Here is a 25,055-nt window from a genome sequence, read left to right as displayed (position 1 = left end):
TGTTTAAAGAGACTGTTACGTTATAATAGTTACTTTTGTTAAATTGATTACCATTGCAATGCATGGTTCACAAACTAGAAAATACCTTTGGCCAAAAAATGTTAATATTAATGGAATTTGAAGAAAAAATTGAATTGTGTTCATAATTTACAAGGAGGGCCACTTATAATGAATTTTATATTTTATTGATAGCTAAAATCTCTATAATAATCTGAATTTTAATAAAGCAAATGAATTGTTAAAAATTCAATAATCACGTTAGTGATTAGTAAGCATTTGATCCAAGATAATATTATTATTATTCATGAAGCCTTCCACTATCTCAGGCACAAAAAGCAAGGAAATTTTGAGCTAGCTTCAAAACTAGACATGAATGAGGCCTATGATAGAGTGGAATGAGACTTTTTATATCATGTGTTAATTAAAATGGTTTTCTCAAAGCCATGGGTTGATAGGATTTTCTGGTGTATTTCATCCGTGAAGTTTAATATCTTAATGGCTGGAAAAAGAATTGCAAGTATTTGTACCTGTCAAGAAGACCCTTTATCCCCCTATCTCTTCATACTGATTGCATTGGTGGATGCTCCAAGCAGTTATCTAGGTTTGCCTGTTCTCTGGGGTAGATCTAAAATCCAAGCTTTTAAAGTTTTGTCATTGACAAAGTTAGAATAAAAACTCAAGGATGGCGACGCAACTTTTTATTTGAAGCAGGGACAGAGGGAGGATGAGCTTCCTGGACTTGGAGTCGCATTCTGGAAGAACGTAAGATTCTTGAAGGCCGGCATTTTCAAGTATTGGAAATAGAAGGAAAACTAAAATTTGGCATGATGCTTGGATGACTTTATTTTTTGGAGTTTGATCGTTCTCTTTTGAGAGATTCTGTTAATGTTTTGTTCATTTTTTTGCTCTGTTTTTGTTGGTTGTAAGACTCTTTATTTTAGTAGAATCTCTTTCGATGGCCGAAAAAAAGAGAGACATATATATATATATATATATAAGTAGAACAACAACAACAACACACTCCTGTTTCATCTCAATTTTATTGAAAAATAACTTTTTCGCACTGTTTTCACTCCAACGCTGCAATATCAAAATCTTTCACACCAAAGATAATTTCTAATATCCAATAGTATATGCAAACCTTTTCTACAATCCAACATTAATTAGATACTTTGAGATATTTCATAAAGTCATTAGACATATAAATACAGGCTCTAATTGTTATTATTTTCACCTAAAAAGGCTGATTTCCAGAATGCACGTGCTTATAAACATGGTCAGAGATAGATTCCACAACCAAATCCCCCAAAGAGTTTTTGGTTCATCAAATTCCCTTCACAAGAAGTAGCGTTGACGTCATTTTCATCCAGAAAGAGTGGAATCTATAAGCATTCTAAGAAAGTTGAGTATAATGACTAAAATATCTTCAGACCTATTCCAAAAAGCAACATCTTTTATTAGGAACTTTGAATTACAAATTAAAATGAATTTTAGTTTTTAATCAATATTAATATTAAAAAATATTTACACAAAAAATTGAAAATATTAATATTAATATTTTTTTTAAAGGTAAGTAAACTCCCCCCCCCCAACAAAATCAATAACCATCAGACCATGAAAGAAATATAATCACCTGACATCAAACTCAAATTCAAAGCTAAAAAAAAATCTTATTCATTACGTAGTAAACATCATTGTTTCATTCCATCAAATTTGATTATTTTTCTTATCCATATTCTCATTTACTAACAAACATTTTTGCCAGGAGATAATGGCATTTATGAGCACATCCATTAACATAGGCACAAACACAGTGAATGCGTGGTGCATCATAAACATGCAACACAAACACCGACTATATAAGCACTCAAATTCATCCAGTACAAAACATAAAGATTACATAACATCATTATTTTACTAGAACCTAAGTTCATTTTGGAAAGCAGCAGAATACAACTTATCCAGCAGGCAAGGTAGTCATGGCTCAACCAGATAAAAGCTTATCCCTTGACTTAGAGCAAACAACATAGAAAAGCAGCTTTAATGGGACTCTGCCTTCACCACAGTCACAGGGCAAGACGCGTTATTCACTACATAGTTGCTGACACTACCCATTATAGCCCTGTCAATAATGAAGAGAATGAACAGCAACTCAATATCTAGCAGGAGTCAGAATAGACAACATTCTCAAGTATTTCCCTTATCCTTATCCTTAATGTACCAAAGAGTTTTTCATCCAAAATAAACTGCGAATCCATGACTCACACAAAGTCTGGAATGAATCACACTGTTGATGAATAGTTTATGAATATTTAAACTAGGTTACCTTTTGAGGGTACCAAGGCCTCTGTTCCCCATGATAAGGCAGTCCAGAGGTGTGGTATTAACTGCTTCACAAATTTTCTCACGAGCATCTCCCCAATAGATCTTCAACAGGACTTCAACCTGCGCCACGAAAAGAGTTGAAGCTATTCTGAAATCTGATGAACATTTGAATTTGAACAATCATCACCTTCAAATTTTAAGGCCAAAGAAACTATAATTATATTTCTACCTTGTGTTGTCTAGCCGCAGTTTGGACAATATCCAGTGTTTCTGCAGCAGGTTTCACTCCATACTTCTTCATGATAACTGGATTAGAGAACTCGGCCAGAGGAATCAAAGCTGCATTTGGGCTCAATATACAGAAATCCATTTAGTGCTAGCTCATAATAAATATGGGGAAATGGTTGGAGCTTCGACAGTTCATTAAATCTCCTCATCTTGAAAGAGGGGAGAGGGGAATATCATCTGGATCTATGAAATGCTCAAAAGATCTACAGCTAAAAAGAGAAAATTCTTGCCTTGTAAAACAAGAACAAAATCAGGACCAATAAAATGCCCATGCTTCTCTGCAGTAGGTTTTAAATTCCTAGAATTTGAACTCATACGATGCAACATCATTTCAGTTCAATAGAAATCAGAGATTTCTGAAGTGAAACTTAAAGCAGCATGATCGTGTGATTTAAGAATCTAATCGTTAAACTATTCGAAGCAAAGTCAACATCGGTCAATGTTGATTAACAAAGTCCCGAAGCCAATAGAAAAAAAAAAAAAAATACAGTGCAAACAAGAGGGAAACAAACAGGAAAAAAAAAAAACAGAAGCAAAAGGAGGGAGTTCATTACGAGAGCCAGTAGCAGCCCAGAGCTGAATCTCGCCGTTCTCGTAATCCGATTCTTGGCTGATGTTGACAAGAATGAGATGATCCCCTTCTCGGACCAGATTATCCACGGTCCATTGGAGAGCTCTGTTACTGCAAGGGGAGAAATCAACGGCCACACCGACTCTCCTATGAGCTGCCATTTCTCGCTTTCGCAACAACAAGGCGAAGTGCAGAGTTCTGAAACAAGTTTTTATTTATTTACTTTTTTTTGGATATGAATGCTTCACAGAGAAAGCTTTATGACGAAGACCGCAACTTCTGAGGCTGAGGCTGAGACGACCGGCGCAATCTTCTGTGCTGAAAATTAAAAATGGCAGACCTTTGAGACTCTTGCCATTAGTTCTGACCGTTGAATGATGATTAATAATTGAACGGCCCCTTTTCACTGATGAAGTTTGTATCCTATAAATATCCTCTCTTTAAATTGATGCTATTATTAATCATACTTTAAGATGTTTTTTTACTTACACGTGTTCGATGTAATTTTTTAAGTTTTGTTTTAGTGTTTCTTTCAAAAATCTTGTACAGTTTTTCTCTTATTGGAACGGCCCCATGGGAAGAGATTTGGTGTTATTTAAATAAATAAATATAGTCTAATAATAAAAAAAGAGCATGACATACTCCGAGAATATAATACATTTTTTAAAAAATTAAATATTTAAAAATATAATGTATTTTTAATTTTTTAAGATATAATTATTATTTTTTAAAAAATGCCCCCATTGATGATAATTTTATATTTATTGTTAGGTATTTAATAAAAATAAATATAAAAAGATAAAGTTAGTTGAAAAGTAAGTAATTACTTTATTGAAATATAAAATTTAATTAAAAATATTTTATATTTTTTAATGAAGGGAGTATATTTTACTATGATGATGAGTGATTAATGACTCTTGAAGATATTTAAAACATAAGTGTCTAAATTCCAAAAGGAAAGGTCATTAATTATCTTAGTTAAATAATCAATCAATCGATATTTATATATTTATAACCTTATGGCTACTTAATTAGAGGCAAATAAAAAATTTAGAATATTTTTCTTTTGTAACAAAATCTAGAATATTTTTAAATTATTGTTCATAATTCTAATTATTAGACCCTTTCACAGGCCAAAAAAATTATTAGATCCTTTCAATTTGGGACAAATTGTAAAGTAATGACATGGGTCTGTTTCTATTTCTATTCCTAGATATTTTATTTTCTAATTCATGAACTGAATCTCAGCAATTGACTGGGACTATGAAAATAACGGGGCGTGAATGAATGAAAATAGCACGTTGCATAACAATGAAACCTCCCCTGGATATCGATCATGTGCAGTGAAAACCATGTAGTGCATGGGAGATGGAAAATCTTGACCCTGAATTTTTATCTAATGGCTAGTAAAAAATAAGTGTATAAAAAAGTTTTTCATTTGTCACAATCATAATTTATGAAAAATATAATATTTTTAATAAATCTGTTAATAACTAATTTAAATAATACAGATTTTATCTAGAAAGTTCAGTTTAATATTAATTTTTTTATTTTTTATAAATTGATATCCAGATATATTTTAAACAGTTTAAATTTAATTTTGGTTTATATTTAAAATTTTTAACTTACAATTTTTTTTAAAAATTATTTTTTAGAAAATGTTAGAAGTGTTATCATTATTTTTAATATTATATTTATCAAAATAAAAAATTGTAAGCATTATAAAAAAATTTAATATTAGTTATAAACTGTCCAGACTTCAAAGTATATTTGAATAGGTAATTTATAAAAAATAAAAAAGTTAATATTAAACTAGACCATCCAAATAAAATCGGTATTGTCCAAATTAGTTATTAATTGACTGATTAAAAATATTATATTTTTTATTAATTTTTATTTTGGATAAAACATGACTGTGTGTTTGCAAATGAAAACCTTTTTATATACCTATTTTTTATTAGCCATTAGATAAAAATTCATGATCAAGATTTTTCACTTCTCATCCACTGCACGAATTCCACTACACATGATCCATATCCAACCTCCCCTTAAAAAAATATAAAGTTATTCTGTTAAAAAAAATATAAAGTATTTTTTGAGAGGTTAAATGTTAAAAAATATGAAGCATTTTTAGTCTTTTAAAGTATAATGATTATTTTTTTTTCTAAAAATATCTCTATTAAATAAATTACTTTATATTTATAAAAGTTAAATATAAAAAAATAGAGTTAGTTTAAAAACAAACAACTATTTTATTAGAAATAAAATTCAATTAAAAATGTCTTAAATTTTTAAAAGGAGTTAGCATTTTGTTTATCATCATTTCTTAAAATGTTTGTCATTAATTGATATGAAAAAAATAAAAAAATGTTTTACATTTAAATTGATACAAAGTTACAGCTGCATCAGAGCATATATTATTGCTCCTTTCATCTAACATTGTAAGAACATTTTTTAAAGTATTAAATTCATAAATAGAAAACATTTTGAGTGCAATTAATAATTTTTTTAAAAAAACCTTAATTAAGGGATATAATTAATAATTTTTTTAATTAAAATATTCTATTAAATAAGAATAAGTATAGAAAGAGTATGTAATTTGAAAAATAATTAATCAATTTATTAGAAGTATAATTTAATTCAATTAAAAATGTCTTATAACATTAAATAGAACGAATATATCCTAACCATTCACCATGTTGAAAAATATTTTAATATTGTGATCAATAGATGAAAATACTCTCAACTATTTTCTTTATAAAAATTGCCATTTGCGTTAGTCATATCCATTATCATTGTATTTTAAATTAAAAAAAATTACGTATAAGTCTCATGAAATAGATTTATTTATAAATAAGTCTTATGAAATTTAGAAACTACAATCAAATCTCTTAAAACTTGAATGTAATTTGAAATTGAGATCAAAAGGCAATAATGCTCACATTAAAAATACATTACATCAATCAAATAATTTACAACTACTTTATCATTAATATACAACTATTACTTTAATTTCTTACAACAATAACTTCATATATTTAATAGTTAAACCAACTATGCATTGTTTAAAAGTCTAATATTAATTATTTATAATTATTTTATTAGTAATTTATAACTATTACTCTAACTTTTTATAGCTATAACTTCACATATACTCCTTTCATTTTTATTTATAGGAGAAACTATCACTTTTAATTTATTTTTTATATAAATAAAATCATATTTTTAAATAGGCATTTATTGCAAACTTTTTAAATTACTTCCTTATAATTTCATCATTTACAGTTATAAGAAATAATTAATGAAAGCTTAATTAAAATAATTAATAAAGGGTTTTGTAGTCTAATTTTTTTATTTTTAGACACAATTAATACAGTTAACTAATTTTATTAAACTGTATGATACAACTTTTTTTCCTATAAATAGAAATGAAAAGAGTGCATTACTAATAAAATTTAACACTAATTATTTATAACTATTTCATCATTAATTTACAATCATCATTTCATATTTTTATAATTATAATTTCACATATTTAATAGTTAAAAGTTTGAATATTTAATGTAAAAAGTTAAAGTTATAATTATAAAAAATTAAAGTGATAGATATAAATTATTGATAAAATAGTTATAAATTATTTAATTGATATAATGTATTTTTAATAGGGGTATTATTGTCCCTGTACTTTAATTTTTAATTACATTTAAATTTTAAGAGACTTAATGTTTTTAAATTTTGAGAGATTTATTTGTAAACACGTTTATTTCATGAGACGTATATTAAATTATGTCCTAACCTTTTCCTTCTCTCCTATAGGTACCTCTATAGGTTTATTTAATCCTCATTGCATGTAAAGTATAGGCTGGAAAGGGGGACAGCCTGTATAATTTCTGGCTTTGCATCTTCATTGGCTAACATTTGCTGTAAATTTGAAATGATTATAAATCATTCATCACAAAATCTCACGAAGTTATTACAACCCTGTTGCTGTTGGCGATCAAAAACAGGGGAAAGCACTCCTTTTTTCTCTCTCTCTCTCTTTCTCTTGGCTGGACATTGCTGTGAAAGAATGTGAACTGTGAAACTCACAGAAAACCAAAAAAAAGCTTGCGGAGAATGAGCCCAAGTGTTGAAAACCAAAAGTCAAGTGAAACAACTGCATTCCAGTTTCTTCCGCCATGATTTCCTTCTTGTTATATACTCTTTGACCTGCCCCTCAACTCCTGCATAATAAAACCTCTTCAAATCCACTCCTTCGCAAAGACTGTTAAAGAGTGAAAGAACTTCTTCATCCACGTTATCATCGACCTCGTCTTCACTTTCTCTGACCACAATCCTCAGATGCCTGAACAATCTGGCATCTTTCACATCTTGGATGAAGTCTTTCATGAGCAAGGCATAAGATGTGAAGTACTGAATCTGATGAGAGTGATGCTGCTCAAGTGCAATAAGGTTTGCAAACAGAACCTTGGTGTACTTCTTGGTTACAAGGGGAGGAATCTCAAAAACCCCATCAGAAAAGCTTATGTCTAACAAGCTTGTGGCTGTGAACTTCATGAACTTGATTCCTTGTTTCTTAAGTTTTGTTGCAGACTCGGCATCTTTTGCTTTTGGTTCTCCACCAGCTATGTTTGACTCAACTATTGAATTTGTAGGGATATAGCACTGGTGGATAAGGTCGAGCAAATGGTTACCTTCTTGGCTGAACTTCTCTCTGAGAAAGGCCCGTTCTCCTGGTAACATGTTTTTGAAGAAACCGAGTGCAAGCTCGGTTAGAGTACACTGTGCTGGAATGGGCACAATCACGAACAGACTCTGAAGAACCATCCATGGAATCTGGTTTTCTAACAAAATGAGGTTTTTCCTGACTGCAAAGAACAGCTCGGAGGTGAAGATGGGATCACCACGGCGTCTCAGACCCTTAAAAGCATATTTTAAGAAAAGCTCGATGATGAAGCAGCCATCAAGGAGCATTATTTCCACAAACTCGTCGCTGGTGAGATTGAGTGTTTCTTCATAGCAGTTTCTTGCTGTTTGCTCTATATCTCTCAGCGCCATCACACATTCGTGCAACGTTGCTTCCAGGTTCGGCTTGCGACTGAGCAGAGTATAAAGGTAATGCAACTTGTGATCTTCCTTGAGTTTTAGGTTTTCATTGTCGTGATGGAAGGGACCAATAGAAACTAAATCAGGGATATACATTTCATTCTCAGGAACATTGTGTGAGCTCCTGATATATATTTCATCCTCAGGAACATTATCTGAGCGCCTAAGTTTCACCGGCACTCTGAAGATAGATTTCAAAGATGAAATGGCTTCTATCTTTTCTTTAATGTCACATGCAAGTTTTCTGTCTCTCTCCTTGAAACTACCAGTTTCCATCTATGACCAGACTTCCCTGTTTACACGGAAAATTGATACCTGAAAGCCTCTAATCTGTAAGTAATTATACTGTGCAACATGATTTATGCATGTTTTGATACATATACGTATATGCAACATGATTTGAAGTTAGCCGTACCTACACATGTAGCAAAATATAACCATTTACATTATCCTAAAGTACTGAGAACAGGAGGAGGATAGAGCCTTCAGTTTCCAAATTCTAGGAAGCATGTGCATCTCTGAAAGGGAATTATGCATGTTTGTGTCAAGTAGACGTTTTTCTTTCCATACATCGTGTCAAGTAAACGTTGAAAGCTTGTGTTAAACACTAAGCAACACATTTAATAACTAAGGAATACTTTAGAATTCGTTGTGTTCCAGTGTTGTTGTCTTGCTGCGCTTTGTATGTGTGTCAGTTTTCATGTTTCTGAGCTCTTCCTAAGCTATTGAGAACTTCATTGAGATGAGGAAGGAACAGTTTGCTTTTACCTGGCATTCCATGCACCTAGCCATCTATGTGCCTTCAGATGTCATTTTAGAATTTATACACTTCAATTTTTAATTCCCATGAGGGTAAAATTTTCAAATGGCATCTTCATGGTATTGAGAATGATTGATAACTTTACATGAAATCAAATTCCAAGAATCAACATAGGAAGATGAGTCCTTGCTTTCTAGCTTCAAAATGATTCTCTCTTTAACTAAACAGCAGGCTAAGTCGTCAGTGAAAATGCTAAGGCATGAAGTCATGCTATTTTGTGAATCAAATTGTTTGAATTGGATAATACTTCCACAGACTTCTTAGAGAAGAGGCAGGGAGCAAACCGTCTATTTTGATTAAGCCAGACATGCAGAACAAATCAAACCAGGAGAGAACTTTTTCAAATGGGTCAAAGGATAAAGCTAATTTTAATTATGATTTTCTGTTTTCTATTTTTTCCCCCTTCTTTGTCGCTTTTCTGACTGACAAAGTCTTGATTTAAATTTGGGACCCAATCCGTAATTACAAGAGACAGCCCGTTACCATTACTTTTTTTTATTCAAATAATAATAATAATATTGTATTTCTTGAAATTAAGATAAAATGAAAATGTGCTCGAGTCCAGCAGGATGCTCCAGCACATGAGAGAACCCAGATTGCCTAGCAGGATGATTTAGTGGCTAAACTTCGGTCTTTAGGTAAATGTACTAATAAATCACGTGATATCTTTTACACACACTTTCATCCTAATCTGTTGCCGACTTGAGACATGACATTTGTTGAGGTAAAGAAGTGATCTTGCATTCTATATATCAATTTCATAGCTAGAACCCCAATGCTGAGAAGTAAAACATTTTTTCTACTTTCTTACTTAATTAGAAAACATGCAAAGCGCAGTTTCCAGACAGAATGCAAAGATTGACTACTGAAATCTCAAGTGGGGGAAAAAGAAAAGAAAAGAAAAGAAAAGAAAAGTACAGACCTGGATGTGAGCTGTTTAAGTTCGCAAATAATGACTTTCTGCCGCAAACCTGCTTCTTTATTTTGGCGCCAGCACTACAGCCAGAACTGTTGCATCCATGACATATTTTGTATTGACGCCTGAGCAATGGAAGAATTTATATACCTTGCCAAAACTACAGGAACCACCATAACTGAAGAAAGAAAGTTCACTGGAATCCAAGATAACTTGGGGAGAATGGTAAGAATAACTGATGCGGTAAACCACTGAGTGAGGAAAAGAGAAAGTGTGTGTGACAGAGATGTCATTTCATCAGAAGCTGAATGAGCTAATGGTCAGGTAAGAAAGACCGAGAGAAAGCAAAGCCGGTTCTTAATAAAGAAAAGAATGATTACTTGACAGAAAATTCAAGAATTATTTGCAGAATTAGTACGACTCAGAATATTTGCCGACCACAGTCACCCGCTTCTTTCTTCTCTTATTTCCAGTCTGTTTTTGCTTCTTTTCTTTGGTGAATGGGATTCTTCCAACAAATTTTGCTCAAGAAGCTGAGACAGCTGCACAATATCAGGTCGTGATCGTGACTCATGAGATCTTTTCGCAAAGATTTCTTTTGGTCTTTGTACAAAACAGGAGGAACACGTTTTGAATGTCTGCCCCATAAAATATGTAGGAGAGGGAAAACGCTTGAACCAGACACTTGACGAGTTCAGCAGCCAAGCTTTTTCCAAAATAAGTAAATTTTCCCGTTACGGATGGGTTATAAAGCTATCATATAAAAGCTATAAAGCAGATACATTTCAAGATTCGGGTCGCATTCCTGTTGCACTTGCGTGGAACGCTACATGGTCTGTCTGTCACATATGACATGGTTCTTCAAAAACGATCCTTGGTCACTTCATGTTTACTATTTCAATGTGCGTGTCGTGTAAGAAATATGAACCACAAAAGCAATTGCATGGCCATATGTAAAAGATGTAAAATTCCATACTAAATTGATGATGGTGTGCCCTCCACTATGGTACTAAGAATTCCTAATGTGTTCTTCTTTAATTCTCATTATAATATCCTAACTTTTTAATTTTATTTTTTATTTTTTTTGAATTATTGACTTTTATATAAAAGAAGAGACATTTTAATATTTTAATATCTCAAAATGATAAAAATTTATATTTTTTACAATTTTTTAAAGAAAAATATCACAAATATACTTTTTTATTTTTGAAAAATCATAAAAAATATAAATCTTCACCATTTTGAGACATCAAGATATCACAATATCTTTTATTCTATATAGAAATCAATGAACTAGAAAAAAAATAAAAAATGAAATTGAAAAATTAAGATATTATGAAGGTATTAGAGAATGACACATTAGAAACCCCTAATCCACCGTGCTGCATAGCAAGCCAAGTTATATATGGGTGTGTCATCTTTTAAGAAACTTGCCGTCAGAGAATGTTTAATAGAAGATACCATCCATAAATTGGAAGGTGCACGTTATGGGGATTTTGTTCATAATATTCGTGTTGAAACACCGGCAAACCTTCTTATAAAACGGTAGTCACTGACGATGATGGCCCAGAGGCCTGGAAAGCCAGTATTACATTTATTACTTCTTTTTGTGGGCCAAACAAAGAGGAAATTTCATTTAGTACTTATATTCTTTTTAGCTTAATCTAAATCCAGACATTAATCAATAACATCGGGTATGTTCTATAGTTGTTAAAAAAAATCACATGGAATGCCACATATTAATCCAGATTTTATGTAACCCTTAACGGTGTTACTTTTTTTTCCCCCTCTTGATTGTTCGAAAAATGTTCTTTTTTTCTCTAGCCAAACTCACAGGTGTTCATGATTTATTCAGAATCTCAACCAATAGATGAATTGAATATATGAAATTGGCTTTAAGAATGGTCACATAAAGATGGTTTACTAGAATCAAAGTGCTCAAATAAACAACAAACCTTTTGAAGTCCATGGTTGGCGAAATATATCTATTAACCGTGAAGTAATAGTTGTATCATTCCATCAGAGCCCTTACATGAATCAGAATAAGAATTAGGATAAAAATAATGTAAGTTTTCCCGTTTTTTATATTCTAAGTATATCATTTTATGTTCATGAAAGAAGTATATTATTTAATCTCTTCCAAATTTTGTTAACACTTTTTAAATTTTTTTGCCAACTCAATTTTTGTTAACACTTAATCATGGTATGCTACTCGGGTAAAAAAAAAGAAAGAGAAAATGTCAATTAAAAATGCTATAAGATCATTAATTATAATTAAAAATTTTGAATTATTAAAATCTCAATAACAGACCATAATCTTTACTTGAAACTAAAAACATATAAATTTAAAATTAAAAAAAGACATTTTTGAAATTATTATTAGAAGTTAAAACTATTATTAATCTTAGTTAGAAAAATTAGGAATTACACTTGAAAATGAGTTATCTCCTAATATAAAATTAAAATTTACTTATAAACTTTTAAAAGACACCTAACGAATATAAAATAATCATTTAGAAATTTATCAAAATCATTTTAATTATAAAACCAATTATTTGTGAATTTTTATACTCACTAATATATAAGCAAACCACTTAAAAAATAAAAAAAAACAATACTAAAATTACTATTATAAGTTGAAACTATTATAAATATCAATTTAAAAGAATAAAAACCCTCAATGTTATAAGTTAAAACTATTGTCAATTCATTCTCCATTATAAATCTTTTTTCAACTAAAATTAATAGTAATTTCAATAATACATTTTCTTAATTTTAAACTCATTTTTAATTTCAAAAAAGAACCATGATTCATTATTAAAATTTTAATAATTTAAAATTTCTAATTTAATTTATAATTTTATGGGATACTTAATTATCATTTTCTCTTAAAAAACATGATATGCTATTTTCAAATTAAATTTTTAATGAAATAATAACAGAAAATTTAAAAATGGTAAATATTTTTTATGGTTAAATACGTGATATATTAATTATCCATTTAGTATATTGAAATAACGAAAAGATCACAGAAAAATTAAATGATCTCTAATTATAATTTTCCCACGGTTATTTCCTTATGGTCTCTCGCACTAAATGCTGACAGGAGCCAGCAGAGTAGAGATAGAATCCCTAGCAACAAAATATTGAATATAACCCGTGTCTCATCCGCTTTGGGGGCAAAACAATTGTTTCTTCTCTCATACATGTCTATCTAAAGAAGGGAAGGTAGAGTAAGAGTGACTCGATGTCGCCCAAGGCATTTTCCTTTTTTTTTTGGATCCCACCCCCTTTATCAAATTCCTGGCTTCCTGCAACCATTTTATGCGATTCATAATTAGATCAGCTCCTCGTTAAATTACGCAAGAGACGCACCTTTGAAGCGTCAGTATTTCCTGTAATCTTGATTCTCTACCGCCACTTTTCAACTACCTCTCTACATCTCGCAACCAACACTTCATAAAATTTGTAAAAATAAAAATTAAAAAGATTCCTTGATTTTGGTTGTTTGTGAAAAGATGTAGAGATATAACAGGGAAAATGGTAGTAGAGAATCAAGACCTCCGTTTCCTGTATCTTGTTAGGCCGTGGAAGAAACTGGATCCCAAAATGGAATTGAATTCCGGAATCGTCCTGTGCAGACACTGACATCGGATATCTTCTTCCTCAACACGCTTGCGGAAATACCTTCTCACTACAGAAAATGGACAGGATTACCTTTGGCACGCTTCCCGTTCCCTGGTTCGGACAACGTTGTGTTTCATGAAACAATCATTCAAGCTTGTATGCTCGAGTGATTTCCCAGGCAGTTGAATTGCCAACGGAAGGCCTTGTATCGATCCATAGCTCTCGATTTTACAATTCACCAGTGCAACCATGAAACTCTCATTCTCTAACGACGACGGGTACATTACTTGTTCTTCCTGATCATTAAATAATGTGACGGCATGTGAGAAGCATGTATACTAACATGATCGACAAAGTTACAAGGACGATACGTAAGTTCATAGTTGATACTTGCCGAGCGAGTTGTTTTGTTGCTTATATGACATCAACTAAAAATTGATGTTTTTATGCGCAGAGTTCAAATTTCTACCCCATATGTTGGCGAGGAAAATAAGTTGATAGCTAACACAATCGAATGTGTACTCGAAAACAACTAATCTCATTTGAGCTGATAATTAACAACCTTCCCGAGCTACTTCCATCAATGGTTCAACTACTTTTTTTCCCAGAGCAAGGCTACGTGTATAATTGACTGAAAAGATATAACAAGTTTCGACAGATTAATCTGAAAGACTAAATGTATATTGAGTAGTAGAATTTCTAACTACGGTGTCATGTTAGCACCCCTGCTGTATATCATACAATTTCATTAGTGCATGTGCAACTTTCTTTCTAACCAACGAGATCAATAAATTCAGCATATAAATGAGATGCTACCGTGTGAATTGTTGGTCACGTTCTCGTAGTTACTTTTTAGGCCATGTCTACGATTTTTAAGAAATTAAGTCTGCCAATAAAGTCTTCGAACAAGAAATACTGAATTAGACACGTTACCTCAGGAAGTTCATGAAACTCCTCAGGAGATATCTGCAGTAAATCCATAGCCGTTTGACCAGTAGACCATGCCAAAACTTTAGCACTCTCGTCTGCAACGGTAATTTTCAAGTCGAAAGTTCGCACTACTTCAGCATCACAAACTTGATGGCAGAAGCTGCATTCTAAGAGGCCACTAGGCATCTTGTTGACGAAGTGAGCACATAGAGAATGTGAAAATCTAGTATTAACATGAAAATGTTCCATCGGTTCAAGCCAGATTCGACATATCTGCGACATTTATTAGAATGAAACAATCAGAATATCAATGCATCTTATAGAACTATGGAAAGCCGTTCTACTTACAAATTATGAACAGTGCCTTTTTGGTATAGGGTTTCATGTGCTCTCTTTCATTTTTGTTCAATCTTCTTTCATTAGCTTCTCTATATTTTTCCAAAATTTCTATGTTGCTGATGCAATGTCATATGATTGTCTATGTGACATGCTAGTTGCTTATTGCAAGATTTATTTTTATTTGAATCATCAACTTCATTTTCTTGTTCAGATAAAAAAACTTCATTTTATTGCATATTATATCTCTGTCTCAGATCATTTCTTCCATGCATAGCACGAGCACCGCAAGATATCTAATTTTTGGATGATTAATAGCAATTAGATATATATCTATATATATAGAGAGAGGGAGGGAGGGAGGGAGAGAGAGAGAGCTGCTTCATTATAAGAAAATACACTTGGAAGGAAACATGTCACTACAAGAAAATATAAAAATAAAGATGATAATTATAAAATGGAAAACGTTTTAATTGCCAGGCAATTAAAATTGTATCACAGAAAGAAAACACGCCTTTGGATCTAGCGTGCCACAAAAATTTAATGGCCTATGCAAATTTCATATGTTTCTTTTGCCAAAATGTAGATTGACTAGCATTCAGAGGCAACAGCCTCCGACGCCCCGCACCACTGCAGCAGGAAAGGTCTTACCCATCAGCCCACTTTGCCAGGACATGGCAGTAGCGCAACGACCTAGCCCAAGCCGCCTTCTTAAACTACCTCCAAAAGAACCGGCTTAAAGGTTAATTGGTGGACTGATTACGTGAGGTCTAGATGAGGACCTAGCTCCATTTTCTCAAAATGGAGGAAGAGGGAAATTTGGGGTTTGTTTGATTTTGTTCCCATTTTTCTTTTTTAAAAAATATTTTGTAAACCACTTTTTAAAAATTATTTTTCAAAACAAAGCAAAAAAAATCAACGGATAATAATGGTCCCAATTAATGGTAATGGCCTGTGGTAGTGGTTGGCCATAACCAACAGTTGCTAGCCAACGGTGGTGGTTGGGATTGTAAAGTAATGTCAACGATGGTGTCGAGTGGTAAAATTGTGATCTTGAAGTAGTTATCTGCCTGAGATTTCTTTAGTACGATTTTGTATATTCAACTGTGCTTCATACACTGCTTGAGTATGTGCAAGCAGAAACGAAGCAGGGGCCTCTAGAAGGAACAGCAACCCAAATTCATTGCTAGATATCTTGTCTAAACTGCATGACATAAATGTTGAAGGTCTTTTACATGTTGCAACGGCTTTCATTTTTTTTTTTGACCGAAGGATGGATGAAAAGACACCATGAACTATAAACAACCACAATACACAGTAACTGAATCAAGTGGAACGAAAAAACAGAATAAAAATTGTTAAATTAATCCCCCAAAAAAAAAAAGTTAACTTACTTTTGCATAGCCAGTCTGGCTAGTCGTATCAGATAGGCGTGATAGCTTATGAAGACAAGATGAGTTGATCAATGCTGGCAAGCAACTGATATTGATGAAAGATGCCCCATCATCATTCTCAAACCACGATACTTCCAGGCTGCCAATGAAAAACATTCAACCGGATCATATTATTATTATCTTAATGCTTTAACCTGAGTAAATGAGTGCCTGAAAGGTAGCTAGACAACAGCTTTTAAAGAATGAAATCGACCCAAGCTGTACTCTAATATACTTCCACAAATCGAAAAAAGTGGTCATAGATAAGGTGCTGTGTTTTTAACGATCAAGTCGGACGTGCTCACCGCTTTTGTTTCGACTTGGAGCAAGTCAAGCCAGATATAAAAACAGCGTGACCGAGACCTAATCTTCCCAGTGACCTGAAATATTGGAGAATGGGGAAATACTTAGAAGATTGGTCAGAAGAGCAAAATGGGGGATAAAATCATGATGCTATTCGTTCGTTTTCTTTCCCTTTTTTCTTGCCCTCCCCTCTTCTCTCTCCTTCATTTATGTTCTCTCGAAATGTTCAGGCTTAGACAGACCCATCCCTGAAATGTCTACCCAAAACTACCTAAGCAGGAGAAAAAGGAAACTTTGCAGTAATTACCAAGATGCCGTAAAATGAAGCTTTGCCCAAATTGATCCGCTAGCATCTGCAATTCTTATAGAGAAGGTAGTTTCTGAGCTTATATCTTTGATAATATCTGTAGCAACACCATAGAGGCTGACGCCAGTCATTTTGTCCTGAAGGTCAGCCACAAACGACTGCAAAACTTCGCCCAGATAAAAATGCTAACAAATAAACCATGAGATGCGGAAGATAAATACCTTCTGAATACAGTGTATGAAAGATGATTTGAAAGATTTCAAAGATGGCCATTTCCCTAGCAATAGCTATATAAAAATATAGACATAAAATAAGGGTCTTCAGAATACTAGAGTTTTATTAATTATTGTTAACCTTCAAACGCAATAATGCATTGCTGACATGCACATTGCAATCAGCTCCGAAAGAAAAATAGGAAAATGCAGAAACAGAGAAAAGTTGCCACCAATTATCCAGTCCGACTCTTGAGTGTTGGGATTGGCAACATTTGCAAATGGAGACAGCTAAGTAAAACTGGAAGGATGAACCTCAACATGAAAAGCTCTTCATATATTTCAGTATAAATTTTATTAATTTTAAAGAGCGCAATTAACCATAAAACAATTTACGCCTTCAATTCATCTTATTTGCAGAGCCGATAATTCAGCTGGATCGGGCTCAATTCTGACTGGGCTTAATCGGATCGGGTTTAAAAATATCCTATAATATAGGAAAAATCATATAACCAAGTTTGACCCTATCCTCAAGCCTTCAAGTTTATTTGAACTGGCCAAAATACCCAAATTATTAAACATTATTTTATTTTTATTTTTTATCTAATTTCACGTTTTATTTAAAAAAATTAATATTTTCAATTTTTATAGTATTTTTATATTATTTTATTAATAATAAAAAAAGAATTCTGGTTTGTGCTTGGCTTGTATTTCTTCAAGTTTATTCAGGTGGCTCAAATAAGTTCAGAGTAAAAAAATCTTTTAAACCTCCAACCCCAACCCAAAGATTTTTCGGGCTTATTCAGGTTAGTTCATCAAACTTAACCTAAATTACTACCTCCGGCCGTTTGATATTGTACTCCAGTCAAATGTATGTTAAATTTCTGGAAAATAAAACAAAACACGAGCTACTGGATTCTAATAAAAACAAGAGAAATTAAATGCTAAATAGCTTCTATGATTGTTTTGGGGGATGGGGGCCTAGGAATATCTTGAAGTTTGTTGTGTAGAGAGAGATGGAAAGTAGACTCACCCGAAAAGGGTAATTACTGTAATCAATGGTTCCGAAAGAATCACAGGGCAAGCTCACTTGAGAAAATCTGGGACTCTGACTAGGAGTACATGAACTCAAGGACCTTGAACTTTGATGACCACATGGTGTTAATGAAATGCGCACCTGATCAACAAAGTCATCAGTTAAGCAATATGGCAAATTCCACGAGACACAAATCCATGACTCACCTGTTCTTCGTGTTGAATGTAAGGCACCAGATATAATTGTGTTGCAGTTCCATATTCAAGACAAAATTCCTCACTTGTTTCAATTCCACACTCTGTAGAACTTGAAATATATGGTTTGTCCAGTGCAAGCATACTTCCAACTCTGGAACCAAAAATCCTTTATAGAACCTTATTGAAGACAACGGTACTCAAACTTTGGGGGTCTGAAACAGTACAAGAAATCACCTGAAGAGATTGGAAAGGACAGTCTGCTCACCCCATAAGAGAAATTGTAGCTTCACATCGTTGCCATCTACTAGAGTAATCTGCTTTCTCTGCAAATTTCCAAACTTGCCTTGAATTTCCACTGAACCAATGCTTTCAATCCTATACAAAAATGACAAAATAGTAAGACCCTGCCCTTTTTTTGAGGGGGAAAAAGATTGATATATTGGAGTATGGAATATGGACCATGTTGATGATGCACGCGTAAATAAAAAACAATGAGCTAGAAAACGATCTGAACTTCATTGCATCTACTTGAACTCTACCTGGCATAAAGTGAATAAGAAACTCCTTCGTTTGCTGCACTGAGAGATACTGAAGAGAAAGAATCTGAAGCAAACTGAGCTGCTAGTAGCATTGCATCATCATCTTGATTCTACAGATTGCCATAAAATAAAATCTATCATCAGGAAAAACTAATTCTGAAACTTATATTTAAGCTAGGAAGCAATTGTTTCCAGAAGCAGAGACCTAGTTCAGAACTTAAAATTTCTACATACCATATAAAAAAATCTAACAAACCACACTATTTATAAGTCATGAATAGTACAGTCAAACTCCATGCAAAGCATAAGACCCAAAATTTTTTTTTCATTCGGTGAATAAGGCCCAGACTAGTTTCCATATAAAATTCCATTCATCAGGAGTAAAGATAAGAAACATATAGAAAAAATATTTCACAATTACCTCATCCAATAGTATCACAAAATACTCTGTTGGCAAAAGGCGTGGATGACTAACACCCGCAGAGGCAGTTCGAAGATAGCAACCAGTGAGGAAAACCTCCCTCCCTTTCTTCAGAATTCCATTCTCCATACCCACCAAGTTATAGAATCTGCAAGAGTGTTATGTTTAGTCCCAAATGAACTAATAGATAAAGAGTATGCCCAGTTTTAAGCAGGGCGACAAAATTTAAATGCACGAAGCCACAAACAGTTGCAACGTTGAATTTTAAAAAAAGAAATTACTGCAAGAATGCTCAACCATGCATATCAAATTTTCAATTACCCCGCCCATTGCCATCAGTCACGTACTTCACCAGATATTTACAAGACCACGAGACTTGTTAGGAGCTTTTGAAATATTATATCATGATCATCAAAGGAAATGAAAAGCACTGATAAACTTAGGACACAAGCTTCTGTGGATGTAATTATAATCTCTAACTCTAATTTCCTTCTGGTCTCCTTGCTAGAGAACCAGCAAGCGGCACTATTCTGATTCCCTCGAATAAAGAAAGCTTCTACATATGAATTTAAAGTATCTAAACTTTGAAGAATTATGTTTATGAATTGTAACAGTTTATAATAGAAGTAAACCCAATTACTATGGAATGTGAACTAAACCAAAAGTAAGTTGTCAGTGTGAGGAGAGCAAACCAATCATCAATTATTGCTCAAATAATCGGAAAACGGGAATTAGTTATGACCATGATAGGCCCAATAACACCTATAATTACCTGCGGTGGAGATAGAGATCTACGAGATTGGAACTCCAATAGTCTCCTAACGTTAGCATGTGGATGTTTGTGCCTGAAGAAAGGTAGTTTTGCATTGATAAGTATCTTACCGCAAACAAAAAATGACAGGAAATATTTTGGTTGTCGCATATAATATGCAGCGAAAATTTTCATATCGAAACAGACATCATTCAATTTGTAAATAAAATTTTCAAAATATAGTCAAACAATCTGCATACAAAGGATGTAATTAAATGGGAAATCAAAGCAGATGAACGGCGGTACACAATAATTTTAGGACAGGCGTTTGATTGTCCTAAAAACCCAACTCATAATTACATAACTTTGTTGCCCTCTGTTACTTCTCCTAGATCGTAACTCATTCTCTCTAATGAAGATTAGCGCTAAAAGTAGCAACTCAGGTTTGAATCCAGTACAGCTTGCTTGATTCCGAGACAAGGGGCCACTAGAACAATGAGTGTTTGTCACTCGTTTGCTTGTTTAATTTGAATTTTATGTCAGATAATTATGTAATAAATATCTAGTTTTTTTTTTCCCCGCAAACTAGTTGCGTATCCCAATTAATGCTCCTTTTTCTAAAAAGATCACATTCGTGGACAGTCCAATAAGGATGGCCAGTGAAGGCGGCTCAAATAACCAAGAAAATGCTTCATTCCAAAGTACCTGGAAGAACAAATGCATCAACTATAACCGCTTCCAAAACACTGTTCAATGACAAGAAATTTTTCTCATATATTGAATCAATGGTGACGGTGTTTGGCAGTTTCGTTCTCCGGTGATTCGTCTTTAAGTGCTGGATAAATTCTAGCCTCTTCGTCGGAGCCCCGACTCTGCGTTGCTCACCCCAAGCCTACGGGATAAAACCAATGATCAGACGGTAGCCATATGGCAAAGAACGAGAACATCAAAACCAGCGCACTGGTGAATTGGTTTCAGAATACTATAATGTGTCCATTTCCTTCTCCTTACAAGGAAAAACCAATAGACGAAGATGTGGTACCAAAGAGAGTTCAGACAGCAGTATGGCAGGCGTGACACCGCTAGAATAAGAAATGCAAGTCTTGAGAATGCGAGATACGATCCAGCTCCAGCCAGGCTGATCAACAAGCGCACCATCACCATTTGGATCGGGATCTCCTTCGTCTTCCAGAAGCTGGGACCTCGCATAGTCGATAAATCTCAGGAAATAATCTTCCTCCTCCCTTTTCTCTTTGCCTTCTTCTTCCGGTTGAAGATCGATGTCCATGGCAGAATCTTTCTCCATGCCGTGGCGAGAGTCAGGAAAGCGCCGTAGTCTCCACTTCTCGCCTCACTGACCTGAAAATGGCGGCCTTTTGCCTCCAGAAGAGGGAAGCCGCTTTGGCGCGGTTTTCAAATAATTAAAAAAAAAAAATCTCTTGCTGGCAATGCGCGTTTAGTAGGCTGGGCTAAGATAGGGCACAAACAGCGTAGCCCAGATTACCACGGTGACATGTATGTTGATGAGCCTAGCCCAGATTACTACATTGAGGCATTGAGCCTGTAAATTGAAAGAGTAAAATGTTTTTAGTTTTTTACTGCCGAGACATCAGAACTAGGGCTTGGTTTGGTCAACATTCTGACCTTTTTTTTTTTTTTTTGCCAACAACATTCTAATACAGTCGGACTTGCATTCGATTATAATGAATTCGAACGAACCGATTTATCAGATGTATGTAATATTGCCTTGTCTTCTCTATCATCGGTGAGATTGCGGCTAATTGTGTGTGCGCGTGCGCGGAAGGTGACAAGAAAAACAGAACAAACAGAGTGCAGGGACGATGAAACTCCACTAATCTCTTTGTATGCAATTGAAGTGGTTGAAGGAGCATCTTCCATGAGAGTTGCAAGGTACTGTGGCAAGAGACAAATCCAAATTTTGATAGATAAGGACGATTGGAAGTACACATGATTTCTTGGATCTAGAATTGGCTAAGAAGCGAGGTTGGCAATTTGATTGCTCAAAAGTATAGTGGGAAGAAGTGGCTGGAGGGAAAAAAGTTACAAGTTCGTGACATGTGAAAAATTTTAAGTAGGGAATGCAAGGGTTGGAGTTCAATTTTGATTTCAAAATTCTTAATCCCAAAACTTATGGCATGGTTTTAGGGTCTAAACTAGTTAAAAAGCATTAAAAATGCCTTTTGAAATTATGAAACCCTCACAGTGTATTTTTGACAAGGAGACCAAGGGTGCATTTGGGAAAACTGCTTTTCACATTTAAAAAATTGTTTTTTATTTGAGAAAGTTAAATAGTGTTTGGGTATTATTTATGGTGTAAAACTAACTTTTTGAATGTGCTTTTCGGACTTGGCTGAACGGCAAAATTTGAAAGCTAATATCTGTAACTTTTAAAAAGTCAGTTGAGAAAGATGCGAATCTATTATTTAAAATGATCATGATACCCCTGGCTTCATGTTTGTCTTTTCCTCCTGCCCAAACTGGTCCGCATTTCGTTCTTCAGAACACACCTTTCGTTCTCTCTTCTCTGTGCTCTGCTCTCATCTGGTGTTCTGTCACTCATCTCTTTTGAAAAGTCAAAAATTTGATTTAAAATAAAATGAATAAATTACAAAATTGGCCCTTTAATTTCTTAAAAACACAAAAAGCTAAATTAATCTAATTGAATAAACTAACGTCTTAAAAATGAGAATAAAAATTATCCAAGTAATAAAATGTGTCAAGATATTAAATTTTCAAATTAAAAATATTTAATTTCAATAAAATGCATCCAATTATAAACTATCATAAATCAATATCCTTTTGATTATTGTATGTTCAAAAGTACATTTTAAAAGTATAAATTTTTATTAATCCAAATAACTTTTAGTTTGTCAAACTGACTTTTAAAAAGATATATGCAAACACAAATTTTGTTACAACAATTGAGTTTTATCAAATTGACTTTTGTCAAATAAACTTTCATCAAATTGACTTTTGACAAACTAAAAACCAAACACACACCAATCATGCAAACTATAAGCCACACCACCTAGCTCATAGATAATGGTGCAGCCCAAGAGAATTGAGATAAAAGGGAAAGGGATGAACAAGATTTTATTACAATTGTTGAAATCTAGAAAAGAAGAGGCCAATTGTTTTGCTATTTTAAGGTATTGGAGAAAGTCACCACATAAATTCAACAAGTTCTAGGGCTTTTTCTAATATTTTTGAAGAGCTAAAGGGGTTGCCCCCTACGAAAATGCTATAACCATGCCATAGTTCTTTAAAAGGAAATAACTCTATTAGTTTAAAGCCTTGTTGCTATCCTTCTACTCACAAGGATGTGATTGAGAAGCTTGTAGGAGAACTTTTGCAATTTGAAATTATTCAAGAGAGTTCTTCTCCTTTTTTAGTCCAATTGTGCTAGTAAAGAAAAATATGGAGAATGTATATTGATTACCAAGGAGCTAAACAAAAGAACAATAAAAAATCAATACCTTATCCCTCTTTTGGAGGACTTATTTAATGAATTAAGTACTACAAGGTGGTTTACAAAGTTATCATATATTTTTTATAATTTTTGTAATATCTTTTAAGCAATAACATACTTAGTAATATCCAAAGTGGATCCACACAAAATTCACTATAATTCAACACTTGTTTATCATTAAAAATAGCTAGAGGATGTGCACTTGTTCACAGCATAAACACACATTTACTAACTAATCAACACCTATAAGTGAATTTAGTTATGTCAATAATACCGTAAAAAGTAATTAGGACCATAAGGGACATATAAGATCCTCATAATCAAGCATAATATTTTGCATTTAAGGCTTTAGGGGACATACAAATTCCTCATAACATAACCTTCAAATTAAATCAAGAATTAAGAAGGACAGATAGAATCCTCTTGACCATGCAGATGTGTCAAATTGAAAATTATAGACTATATACCCTACAAAATAATATATGCCCTAAGTTAGCACAATATACATTACATAAATCAAAATAAGAGGCAATAAGAAAGTGGTGTCCATACACTAAAATTTACACCTCTAGTATTTCCTTGGCCGAACTCACTTCTATAAAAATATTAATCATAGAAAATGAGACTTAAAAGTCCTAGTAATCAAAATTAATATATAATGATCCATGCGGATGTAATTAATTATGCAATTGTTAAGTAGGCATACAAAAACATTGAACTAAACAAAATTTATAAATAAACTGAATAAATATTTAATTATATGATTACACCTTATATCCTCCTTTAGCCATAACTGAACGCTAAATCACCTGACCAAAGGTGAGTTGGACCAAGCTACATGTCACTCATTGGGTCTAATGAAAGTTTACCATGTGATAATAATTAACTAGATGAAAATTCCCAACAACATATATTAAAATACCCTGACAAGTCATACATAATATAAACAACCAAACAAAAATATAACCAAATAATAATATAATTATAATACACATATATAAATTTTTAACCCACTTGATAATAATTCCAAACATATATATACAAGTATTTATTTCTAAATAAATTATAATTTTTCAAATAACAAACAATACATAACCAATCACACACACACCCATTATAACACATTAATAGTGATTATCTTGTATCTTAAACAATAAGTTTTCCTTCACAACTCCTCTTTTATCACTCTTTTTACCAATACAATCTACATAATTATTATATAGCACTATATATTAATTTCAATGTGAAATTCAACTTGAAATTAATAAAAAATTTTAAGCCTAAGACCCATATTAATAATAATTTAAAGACAATACCTCATTTAATTTTGCAAAATCCCTTCCTAAATTCTCATGCCTTGATAAACTATATTTAAGCCTTAAATCACTTCTAATCTCACAAATTCATCAATTCATATTTAAAAATTCATTCAAAAATAAATTAAAAA

At 32.9% G+C, this 25,055-nt stretch overlaps 3 protein-coding genes and 1 long non-coding RNA gene across 5 annotated transcripts; 1 reads left to right on the top strand and 3 right to left on the bottom strand.

The window, feature by feature from the left end:
• Window positions 1–1,832: 1,832 nt before the first annotated feature.
• On the bottom strand, window positions 1,833–3,505 carry LOC129309558 (universal stress protein PHOS34-like). Its single transcript, XM_054951170.1, has 4 exons — window positions 3,168–3,505; window positions 2,555–2,664; window positions 2,327–2,445; window positions 1,833–2,122 (listed from the first exon to the last, which is right to left on the bottom strand). The coding sequence occupies exons 1-4, from the start codon at window positions 3,343–3,345 to the stop codon at window positions 2,041–2,043; spliced, it is 489 nt and encodes a 162-aa protein (XP_054807145.1). The 5' UTR covers window positions 3,346–3,505; the 3' UTR covers window positions 1,833–2,040.
• Window positions 3,506–7,101: 3,596 nt separating this feature from the next.
• On the bottom strand, window positions 7,102–10,181 carry LOC129308303 (UPF0481 protein At3g47200-like). Its single transcript, XM_054949381.1, has 2 exons — window positions 10,033–10,181; window positions 7,102–8,605 (listed from the first exon to the last, which is right to left on the bottom strand). Exon 2 carries the CDS (start codon window positions 8,564–8,566, stop codon window positions 7,328–7,330), a length of 1,239 nt encoding a protein of 412 aa, XP_054805356.1. The 5' UTR covers window positions 8,567–8,605; window positions 10,033–10,181; the 3' UTR covers window positions 7,102–7,327.
• On the top strand, window positions 7,498–11,027 carry LOC129308304 (uncharacterized). The gene is made up of 3 exons (XR_008592582.1): window positions 7,498–7,636; window positions 7,840–8,299; window positions 8,398–11,027. It is a non-coding gene; the product is annotated as an uncharacterized LOC129308304 (long non-coding RNA).
• A 2,051-nt stretch (window positions 11,028–13,078) lies between these two features.
• Window positions 13,079–22,033, bottom strand: LOC129308120 (uncharacterized). Of its 2 annotated transcripts, none has more exons than XM_054949135.1 (13): window positions 21,130–22,033; window positions 20,824–21,010; window positions 20,140–20,212; window positions 19,368–19,515; window positions 18,947–19,056; window positions 18,642–18,782; window positions 18,417–18,558; window positions 18,208–18,351; window positions 16,963–17,120; window positions 16,658–16,732; window positions 16,314–16,452; window positions 14,587–14,856; window positions 13,079–13,949 (listed from the first exon to the last, which is right to left on the bottom strand). In XM_054949135.1, the coding sequence occupies exons 1-13, from the start codon at window positions 21,325–21,327 to the stop codon at window positions 13,740–13,742; spliced, it is 1,995 nt and encodes a 664-aa protein (XP_054805110.1). In that variant the 5' UTR covers window positions 21,328–22,033; the 3' UTR covers window positions 13,079–13,739. The 2 variants fall into 2 exon arrangements, with proteins under 2 accessions (XP_054805110.1, XP_054805109.1); XM_054949134.1 differs by having other exon boundaries at window positions 21,161–22,032.
• Window positions 22,034–25,055: the final 3,022 nt, after the last annotated feature.

This window comes from Prosopis cineraria, unplaced genomic scaffold, assembly GCF_029017545.1.
Source record: "Prosopis cineraria cultivar Desert tree isolate PC_DT_omini unplaced genomic scaffold, ASM2901754v1 PC4, whole genome shotgun sequence".
Classification (NCBI taxonomy): Eukaryota; Viridiplantae; Streptophyta; class Magnoliopsida; order Fabales; family Fabaceae; genus Prosopis; species Prosopis cineraria.
Note: the sequence above shows the minus strand (reverse complement) of the source record. Positions and strands in the feature narration are given on the sequence as shown.